The 10,465-nt window shown below is 47.6% G+C and overlaps 1 protein-coding gene across 1 annotated transcript; it reads right to left on the reverse strand.

The window, feature by feature from the left end:
* Window positions 1-1,801: 1,801 nt before the first annotated feature.
* On the reverse strand, window positions 1,802-10,364 carry ATP6V1B2 (ATPase H+ transporting V1 subunit B2). Its single transcript, XM_065856704.2, has 14 exons — window positions 10,238-10,364; window positions 7,727-7,782; window positions 7,149-7,247; window positions 6,793-6,886; window positions 6,616-6,693; window positions 6,076-6,215; window positions 5,844-5,945; window positions 5,355-5,452; window positions 4,979-5,102; window positions 4,395-4,545; window positions 4,108-4,190; window positions 3,911-4,015; window positions 3,584-3,713; window positions 1,802-3,459 (listed from the first exon to the last, which is right to left on the reverse strand). Exons 1-14 carry the CDS (start codon window positions 10,335-10,337, stop codon window positions 3,317-3,319), a joined length of 1,503 nt encoding a protein of 500 aa, XP_065712776.1. The 5' UTR covers window positions 10,338-10,364; the 3' UTR covers window positions 1,802-3,316.
* Between the last annotated feature and the right edge of the window lie 101 nt (window positions 10,365-10,465).

The raw sequence follows: 10,465 nt of genomic DNA on the forward strand, positions 1-10,465 counted from the left end.
CACCCCTGCTTCGTGCCCAAGGGGAGGCACATTTGGGAAGGAGCAGAAATCCCTGATAATACCGGGGTAAAACCATTCCCTTGTGATGCCCAGTGCTTCCCCTGGGGTGGCTGGGACGTGAAAGCAATGACATCGGTGCGTGTTGGGGCTCCCAGGCTGAGGAAACATCTGAGCATGAGGGACACATCGGCCCAGGTGATGGGGGCAAAGCAAGAGCACCTGCACCCCCTCACCGCATCACTGGGGTCCCCCGCTTGGTGTCAGCTCTAGTCCAGCTGCCCGAGTGCCAACCGGCCTCAAGCAGAAGGACTTGGAATTAGTTGTTGAACTAATCAGCGCATGCAAATCAGCTTCAAGACGGAGAAAAGCTGATTTGCATCTTTTAACCACCCGGTGCCGCTGCATCAGTTTCTGTCTATGGGGGGTGGGGGGGCAAAGTCAGACCTAAAATCTCAGCAGAGACCAGACCAGGGCTGCCTTTGAAAGAGCAATTAAATGGAGCCACCCCTTGCTCGCAGGGTGATAGAGGGTCGGAGGCAAAAGCTGCTTTTGATGTGCAAATAAGCTGCAGCAGCTCTCCCCACCAGCCTGCTCCCCTGCCTCGCATCTGCCAGTCCCAACCGAAAACCCAAGGGGCAGGGTGGGGGGAAACGTGTCGGATATTTGTTCTCCTCCCCTCCGAAATGAGCCGACAGCTGGCGTGTGCTTTGCGGGGGGACCCGACTGGCTGACATCAGTTGGCAAAGGGGATAAGACCCCCAGGCATCCTCATTAGTCATTACCAGGGAAAAAAGAAGAAGGGAAAGCAAACAGAGTGTAAATGCAGGAAGGCGGCAGCTGGGAGGGCAGCACGTCCCATTGAGCACGGTACCTGCTGTCTCCACGCCGTGTCACATCGAGCTGTTTGTTCAGCGCCCGGCCCAGCGCCGTGTCGGGAGCTGCCTGCTGACACAGATGCCTCACAGAACCAGCAGCCCGAGGTTTAAGCAGCACATAAACCTAAATTAACACCCCCAAATAAGAGCTGAAGACCCTCAGCAGGCTGGGCCTTTTTATAAGCACCTTTTTCCTTGACTTTGCAAACCAGCGCCAGCCTGACCCCTGTTCCTCACCAGCACTGTTCAAAAACTCAGCACATTTGCAGTGAGCAGCATCCGACCAAGCTCGGCAGCGCCCAGGGACGCGCTGCTGCTTGCAGGGGAACCGAGTTTCCGAAACAGTTCTGCCTAAACAACCGCAGAAATTCCTTCAACCTTTGTCCCCAAACCCCAGCACCTGCTGAGGGGGTTCAGGAGTTCACCGGACTTTGGAATTTCTCCTCTTGTGTTTTCAAACCTGCATTACTGAGCTGTCATCTGTCCACAGAGTTATTCTCTTGCTGTAACTGAGGGGGTAAATGGGCAGAAAGAGTCAAAAGCACTTGGCCCAACTTTTTTTAAGCCATCAGGTGTGTCTTTAGCTTATTAGATCCTCCTTTTCTTCCCCCACACTAAATGAACCCTCTTTCAAGCCCTGTAAAACAATCAAAGCCATTACTAACACTGAGCGCATAAGATTTGTAACTTAGTGTCTCTCCTGGTGAAAAACATATTGCAGGAACCAGCTTGCATATTTAGATGAGAGGTTTTTTGTTCTTCTGGGTTTTTTTGGTGTGTTGGTTTTGTTTGTTTGCTTTTTAAAGTTCCCCCATCCATGCCAGGTGCTTTTTAATTCACATGAACAGGATCCCCGGTGACAAAGGACATCTCGGTTGCTGCTGAAAGACCTGAAGCTGTCAACCACAGAATCACAAGAGCTTCCATTTTGTTCAACACTTTCCATATTTAATTTATTTAGATATTCTCTACATTAAAGTACTCTCATGCCAACACTCCCAATCCTACACCTCAAGAAAAATAGACTTGACACAGGTTTAGGGTGGAATGCACTGGAATAAAGTTGCTATTGCGTCCAACTTACAGAGAACACAGAACAAACTATAGAAAGAACTGCACAGAGAAGACGTCAGGGCAAGCTGGAATTAGCACACGATCATTCGAGTCATCTTAGCACCTTCCTAGACAAGCACTGAAGGCGTTTTGAGAGGTGCAACATGCTTTGGTTAGCCAGACCAAAGCTTAGACTACATCACACCTGGAAAAGCAGCGAGCAAGCCTGCCAGCACTGGGCTCGGAGCTGCGCCTGAACCAGGCTGAAAAAACACAAGCCCAAGGCTGAAGTGACGAGCCAAGCGTGCAGTGTTCGAGAATGTCGAGCTCCCCTGGCTGGTCAAATCCGCTCCTGGGGTGCAAAACAGCACAGCTCCAAAGGCGGCTGGGGACCCAGTGCCACCCTGGGGACCCAGGGCCGCCCACACGTGCTTTGGAACAGAATTCAAAACATCCGTTCACACATTGTTGCTTTCTCCCGTTGCATCCCTCGGCAAAAGACGCTTTCAAAGCTGATCTCCCACCAGTACAACTGCGTCAGGTAGCGGAGGTTTTTGCACATCCATAATCCCCTTCAGTAGCAGCACAAAGCCTTGAAGGACCTGCAGCTCTGGCCACGGGGACACAGCTGATCTCAGAACGCTTCAGCTGCTGGTTTGTGGTTCTGGAACTTTCAGAATTCAAAGAAAAAAGGACAAATAGGAAACTTATTCTGCAAACTTGAGTTCGAAACCTTTAACTCTGTAATTAAGCCTTATCATGCTACCTTCAGGTAGTAACCCACTGGCTTGTGGAAAAGCCCCGGCCTGCCTGCTAGTGTCCTCAGATCACACACACCTTTAAGGATCTTAAGCCACAGTTCAAAAACAAGTGAGACTTGCATTTTTCAGAACAGTACGTTGTCATGCACAGGGTTTTCCACATATTGGCCTGATCTTCAGGCACAGGAGCAGGAGAGCAGCGTTGCCATCTGTTCGACCAGCAGCACAGCGACTGCATGCAATCAGATCGAGCAGATGCTTTGGACAAAGAAGTCACATTTGCTCTTTCGTGTTTTCTGAACCACGTGCTCCTGCTTCGAAAGTAAAGATTCACAATTTCTGGTAATCTTGGACATCCCCTCAACATGCTTACAAAAGGTCCAGTTCAAAAACCAAACTCTAGGGTAGCTATTGCACATTCATAAGAGCTGGCTTAAGTATTTTCCTGAAGATCCAGGCTTTGGAAGAAGGGATATTTTAAAAACTGGTATCAGTGTACATGGGAACACTGGCACAAATGTCACCTACTCCTGGTTTTAATTGTAAGGGTAACGAGTAAACACCAACACATGAAGAAAGAAAACAAACAGCATTTCACAGAGCAAGGAGTTAGAGATGAAGCTGTGGCTAGTGTTTCGCAGTCGAATCTCGAGGATAGAACTCGGCCAGTGTCGTCTGAGGAATTCTCTTCAACATCTCCTTGGGGAAGATTCGCAAAAGCTGCCAGCCAATGTCCAAGGTCTCGTAAACAGTGCGGTTTTCGTAAGGACCTGCAGAAAGCAACCACAGACTGAAACACTGAGCAGGAAAGCGTCTCATTACCCAGCAGAGCTGAGAACAAGCTGTTCTATAGGTGTTAACACACGCTGTGATGTGCCTGGAACAGACACTTACCCTGAGCAATGAAGTTCTTCTCAAACTTCTGCAGAAACTCCAGATAAAGAAGATCATCTGAGGTAAGAGCCTCCTCACCAACCACCGCCTTCATAGCCTGGACATCCTTCCCGATGGCATAGCAGGCATACTGGAGGGGATGGAAACAAGTGCTTTTACCTCCAGCATCCACGTAACCGTTTCTGTTCAAACCTAAAGTGTCTCACTAGACACTCAGCTGATGTTTTAAAGCGGCCTCTGGAGTGTTCTGGATTGCAGTGTTTGGCACACCCATTACTGGCTGTTTAGCGCAAGGTATATGACTGGTGTATGACTGTTTTTACATACCAGTTGGTTGGATACATCTGCGTGATCCTTCCTGGTCATACCCTCTCCGATAGCCGACTTCATCAGTCGAGACAAGGAGGGCAAGACATTAATAGGTGGGTAAATCTGGAGGAAAAATACATCCAAGAATTTCAACATCAGTATTTCAAAAAGAACAGAGGCATCTTCAAATTTGTTCTAACCGGTGTAGCACACACCTGTCTGTTATGCAGCTGCCTGTCCACATAGATTTGGCCCTCAGTGATGTATCCAGTCAAGTCAGGGATAGGATGAGTAATATCTGCAGAAAAAAAGTGGTTTGACAGTTTTCAGCCCTTTTATATCCATTCTAGCACTGACGCAGTGGCTTTTCGCAGATAAATGAGTCCTAAAGTAAAACGCCATCAGTTAGTACCCGCAGATATCACTGAGCTGTAATATGGCAGGTTGCTCTAAAAGGGTCCTTTAAAGTGCCATTTGTTAAAAACACTTGAAAATAACTCACCATCATTGGGCATGGTAAGAATAGGAATCTGAGTAATGGAACCATTCCTGCCTTCCACACGCCCAGCACGCTCGTATATAGTGGCCAAGTCCGTGTACATGTAGCCAGGGAAGCCCCGGCGGCCAGGTACCTCCTCTCGAGCTGCTGAGACCTGAGGAGAGCCAGAAAAAACATTTCCAGAGAGTCAAATCACTCGTACAGACCCACTATCTCCCCTGATTAAGCTACACCAGCAACCTAAAGTATTTCTTCCTGCAGGCGATACCAAAATACAGCCACACAAATCCCTGTTAAAAGAAATGTCACCACAACCATGTGGGACAAGACAAGATGCCAAGGCAAATCCAAAACTATATCAAACTGCTGAATGCCACCAGTCACAGCAGCTGAGCTATCACAGAAGCAAGAGCTTTTAGCCAGCTGAACATTATCCTAGACAAGAAATGAGTAACTAAAACCTTCGCCGGCTATTTAAGAATATACTAACGCATATTAATTACAACAGCTTGAGTAGAAGCCAGCATTTTCACTTCATACCCTGAGCCCTTTCTGCTGACACCCAGCACGAGTGGGTAAGCACGCACCTCTCGCAGAGCTTCAGCGTAGGAGCTCATGTCTGTCAGGATGACCAGCACGTGCTTCTCGCACTGATACGCCAGGAACTCTGCTGTCGTGAGGGCCAGACGAGGCGTGATAATGCGTTCAATGCTGAAACACAACAGCATAGAATTGTTTATGACAAGGGCTTGAAGGCTGCAAGGTGACAGTCTGAAGTCACAAATACTTTAAACCCCCTTGAACACCTACTACGTGCACCAGCTGGAGTTCCAGCATTTCATATTCAACCTTGCTGCAAAACGGCAGCCTAAGTGACACCTGGTAGGACACCCGTGAGGTTCCAGCTTCCAGTTCACTTGTCCTTCTCAGCCTTTTCCCAACCACCACAGTGTAACCACTTACGTTGGATCATTGGCCAAATTGAGGAACAGACACACGTTGTCCATGGACCCATTTTCCTCAAAGTCTGATTTGAAGAACCGGGCAGTTTCCATGTTCACCTAAATGACAACATCAAGGCATCAGTTCCAGACCAGATCTTAACATACTACATTTTGCATCATATTAAGGTCTAATCACCCACAAGCAAAGCTCTCTGTATTATAGACACCCCTACATTCCCAGAATGAGTTAATTCTACAAATTCCAGGCTAGACATTCTCAGTTTAAGATAACTTATCCAGATCAGACACTTTTTTTAAAGTATTTCTGGTTATTTGGGATTTTCAGCTACTCAGCCGGCCCATTTAGCACTGTTCAGTTATAAATATGAGACTTATACTTAAGACAGACATAAGTACAGCATACTTTCCACGGAATGATGTTCAGCTACTTGCAGCATTTGGTTATTTATTACTTAAGCATCATTTTCCTTTCATAATATTGACTTACACCCATAGCAGCAAACACGATAGCAAAGTTTTCTTCACTGTAGTCCATCACATCTTTGGATTTCTTCACCAAGCCAGCTTGGCGACATATCTGAGCTGCAATCTGGGGGAAATAACAGTTTCAATCGGTATATTTGATGCTATTACACAGAGCAGAATTAAATGGAGTTTACTTTTTAAACCCAGGGAAACACAACCTGCTAAGTGATTAGAGAATTGCTTTGAGTACTCACTTCATTGTGGGGCAAGCCAGCAGCTGAGAATATGGGGATTTTCTGCCCCCTGGCAATGCTGTTCATACCATCAATAGCAGAAATGCCAGTCTGAATCATTTCTTCTGGATAGATACGGCACTGGGGGTTGATCGGCTGACCTGTTAGATTTTTAAGAGAACACTGTTTATTCCATGTACGTGTTTGAAGTTTGATCAAACTACCGCCGGCCCTGAGCATTGATCTGTGCTCTGTGCTCATCTCACAAGGTGCAAACCCCACTGTTAGACCTATGAATCTTCAGCCATGCCTGGTCAAACCTGAGCCCTCTGTAGAGCCCAAAGAACAGCTTCCAAGCATTGCTGAAAAGTTACTTTCTGCTACCCCACCATCCTGCACTTGTGTAAATCTGAGTTTGATGCCACACACATGCTTAAAAATAAGATTAACCTCCCCCTAGCAGTCATATGCTATGTTCAAAACCTAAACTACAGCAACATTGAGAAATCAGAAACACCAGATTTGTCCTTAATTCCCTGCCAGAAATGGATTAAAACTTACCCGATATGTCAAGGAAATCCTCAGCCAAAACAATGGGGCCTCTGTCTATGGGTTTGCCTGATCCATTAAATACTCTGCCTACAGGAAACAGCAATTAAATCAAAATGTAAGTTACTGTGAAATATGTTAGCACGTGGTAAGTCTGTTCGTTCTTCAAAGCAAGAGGCAAGAACTTACCAAGCATGTCCTCAGAGACAGGGGTTCGAAGAATATCCCCGGTAAACTCACAAGAGGTTTTCTTAGCGTCAATACCTGAAGTTCCTTCAAATACCTGTAAAGACAACAGAAGAACAAAAAAACCAGAGGAGAAAGGAGTAAGTATTGTGCTTTACAAAGTAACACACTAAAACACTGCCTCACAGCTTGGGAACTTGATCAGCCACTGAGCAGAAAAGCAAGGCAGAATAAGGAGGTGATTTTTGATTTATTTATGGTATGAAAAGAACACATCACAGGACGGATTTGGCTCAGACAAACGTTGTTTAATAAAATACTTCTCTGTTGCAATGGGACACTTCTGTCCCTAACTGTACCTGAACTACAGCCTTGGAGCCACTGACTTCCAGAACCTGCCCGCTTCTTTTTGTGCCATCAGGGAGAGTCAGGTGGACGATCTCCGCATATCTGGGAAACTGGAGGAGAGAAAGGTGGAAAGCCTTAAAATCCAGAAGAACAGTCATGAAACTGTGTCTGACAATAAGAAAAAGCTGCCTTTTGCCTGTACACAGCACCAGTAACTTGCTTTCAAGAGTCATTTGCCAGCAATCTGCAAAGAAGCCCCAACTGTAGTTTCCTTTCTGAGCAAGAAAAGCCTCAAGAGCAAAGCAAATATGTACATTTCTACATTTACGCTTACACAACACTGGGGGGATTTTGGCAAAACTGAAACAATGTTTCTTTTCTCTTCCTCGACAGCCTAAACTACTCTCCCTTTCTTCAGGACACTGACAACCCTCCTTCACTTCACAGCGGTTTGCTTATTCTCATTTATCTCAGCAATCAAACGTATCTTGTATTAAAGTTGTGGCCCCATGATTTTCCCAAGTCTGGATTTAGCTTTTCTTGTACCCCTTTCTCAAAAATGTCATTGATTAAGAATCTGAATTTTTACCTTCACTTGATCCAAGATAACCAGGGGACCATTCACACCTGATACGGTTTTATAAGCTGAAAGAGAGCAAGGCACAGGTCAGGTCCTCCCTCAGCCCTTCGCAAATATCTTGTGTAAAGTTCTCCGAGTTTAATTCCTACCACCAGGCTTGGGGTTGCAGACTCTGGACTCAGCTCTGTACCACTTGTATGGTTATTACAAGTTCTAAATGAAAGATTTGGCACCGAATTATGTGGCATGTTTTGCCACTACTTGCAATGCACCTGAAGTAACATTAAGGTACAGAATTTGCTGGCTTTTTGTCTGTTACAGAAATGCATTGATTCAAGTCTATATGCAGAGACAATTTCAATGCCACAGAAACACCAGGACAATGTAGAGATGACATTTTAAGCTAAGGGAATTATACAGATGCAAGATCTTTAAAAAGCAGCCATAAACATCCATAATTGGTGATACAGAAGTAATAACAGGTGCCACTGCAGTTTATACCCAACAAATGGTGAGAAGACCTTAATACCAACACTCAGCTTTGAGTCTTTCTTTTTTTAACCACAGAAGCTCCATGACACTGGAACAGCCCACGCGAAAGCCTGGACTTAGCGAAGCAGCAGATCTTGTGCCCAAAAGCTCATGAACAGAGCTTCCACAGTCAAGTTGTGCTTTCTGGCACGCTGCTGAAAGGAAACCTAAAACCTTTCCTGTCTCCTGAGAACAGGAGAATGGACTCTACTGCAAAAGGCTGAATTACAGCTTAACCAAACTCCTCCCACTCTTGGATTATTCTGGTTTAATTTAAGACACCTGATAGACGGCCACAGCTCACATCTTAACCATCCGCAGCTCAAGTCTTAGTGCTACGTACAATTTCTCAGCTATGGTGTGCCCAGAATTCATTTCTCTATCAGCCCAGCAGAAAAGTGCTAAAAAAGGCGCATCAGTATCCCAGTTCAACCCAGCGTCACTTGATCCACAGAGCGAAGCAACGCTGAGTCAAAGCTTTATCAGAGTCACAAGGAGAAGTGACTGTCCATCACTTGTCCCCAGGAGGGGAAAATGAGCAAGTGGAACCATCTGCAGGACAGACCGGACAGGACATCAGCGCCCATTTGAGACACCAGCACTCATTCATGGTCACCCTACAAAGCAAAGAAATGGGCACTCGTGGTAGCAGAAAAGAACCAAATTTCCACCGGCACCAGATCACGGGGAATCCCCCAGCTCAGCCTGCCCGGGTTTGTGACATTTGTGCGTTGTCCCAACTGTCAACACCGCCGTGTTTACACTTCAACAAACCGTTTGAACTGTTGCAATGTAATCTCTTAAATGACAACAATCAAAACTGCTTTAGATAAGGTTTGAGGGTCACTGGGTGTGTGGTTCTCAGTTCTCCTCTTGCCAAAATCCTGCCGAACACCCTGAGACACAACATGTCCCTAAATTAAACAACAGCACAGGCTGGACCTGCTCCTTTCACACAGGGGGGGTTACACAGACCTTATGCTAGGAGGAAGACTCTGCTTGGGCCGCAAGTGCTCGCAGCCCCACTGTCCATGAGCAGCGGAAAACACGATCTCGCAAAGCGGTTCATCCCATGACTGTCTCATGAGCGCTCCTTCCTCAATCAGGAGACGGTGTCACGCCTCGCTTTTCCACAACAAAATATCCCCTTGGCGTCAATCAGCATCAGTTCCCCTCAAAATCAGCTGGTTACTGACTCAAAATTCCCATTTCCAATGAGATCGGCCAGCTTCGTGACAAACCTAAAGCAACTGATATATATTTTTTAATTCATACACAGCTTGCGAGCAATGTCAGTTTGGGCGAAAGCCAAAAGCACATTAAAACACAAGGTGAGGACGAAGTCACCCTGGTTCCAGCCTCGCCAGCAGCCTTCGCTCCACACCAAGAAGTGGGAACGGTGAGGATGGATTTGGCTTTCAAACCAGAGCGACATTTTCAGAGAAGCTGCTGGTTCCACCGTGTCGGCACTCGCGCTGCTCACACAGAGTCACTCGTGTAATTACAACCTAGAGCAAAAAAAAAGCCAGAAAAGACGCACCTCCGAACAACTTCAGCTTTCCCTCAGCTATACTGCAATAAAGGGGTTTTTTTCAAGCTGCTGCATTTCTCCTTTTTCACCACGTTTCCCAACTGCATCTTGAAGGAACAGAACCCGCGTCACCTTCCCCCCCCTCGCAGTTTACAGTAATTTTCAGTTCGTTTTTCACGAAGGACACCCCACGGCCTGTGTCACCCAGCGGGAGCAGCCTCCCGGTTCTGACTGATTTGTTTAGAGAGGATACAGGCCTGAAAAGCCGCACTGCAGCCACGGGAGCAATTAACAGCCCCGGGGACAATTAACAGCCCCCTCCCATGAACCCCCGGCCTGTGCCCAAGGAGCCCCCGGACCCGCCTCAAGAGCGGCTGCCGGGCCCGGCCGCAGCCTGCGGCCCACCCGGCCTCGCCCCCGCCTTCCCCCGCCTCCCCCGCCGCGGTGGCCGCACTCACTGAGGCGCGGCTGGGACAGGTAATCGCGGGTGAGCGCCGCCGCCTGCACCCGGGGCCCGCCGGGCCCGGCGCCGTTCACCAGCCCGCGCACCGCCGCCATCTTCTCCGCCCGCACCGGCAGCGGCCCCGCCGCGCATGCGCTCAAATAGCGGAGCGGCCGCGCGGCCCCGCCCCGAGGGGGAGAACCGGGAACTGGAACTGGAACTGGAACTGGAACTGGAACTGGAA

The sequence above is a fragment of the Patagioenas fasciata genome, chromosome 26, assembly GCF_037038585.1.
Source record: "Patagioenas fasciata isolate bPatFas1 chromosome 26, bPatFas1.hap1, whole genome shotgun sequence".
In the NCBI taxonomy this organism is placed as follows: domain Eukaryota; kingdom Metazoa; phylum Chordata; class Aves; order Columbiformes; family Columbidae; genus Patagioenas; species Patagioenas fasciata.

Bases quoted from the DNA above. Each gene is read 5' to 3' on its own strand.
- ATP6V1B2 (XM_065856704.2), bottom strand. From the start codon at position 10,337: ATGGCGGCGGTGCGCGGGCTGGTGAACGGCGCCGGGCCCGGCGGGCCC. The intron at 7,783-10,237 runs GTGAGTGCGGCC...GCTCTCTTTCAG, and splicing joins CCTGTCCCAGCCGCGCCTCA to CTTATAAAACCGTATCAGGT. The intron at 5,103-5,354 runs GTAAGTGGTTAC...GTTGTGTTTCAG, and splicing joins AATTTGGCCAATGATCCAAC to CATTGAACGCATTATCACGC.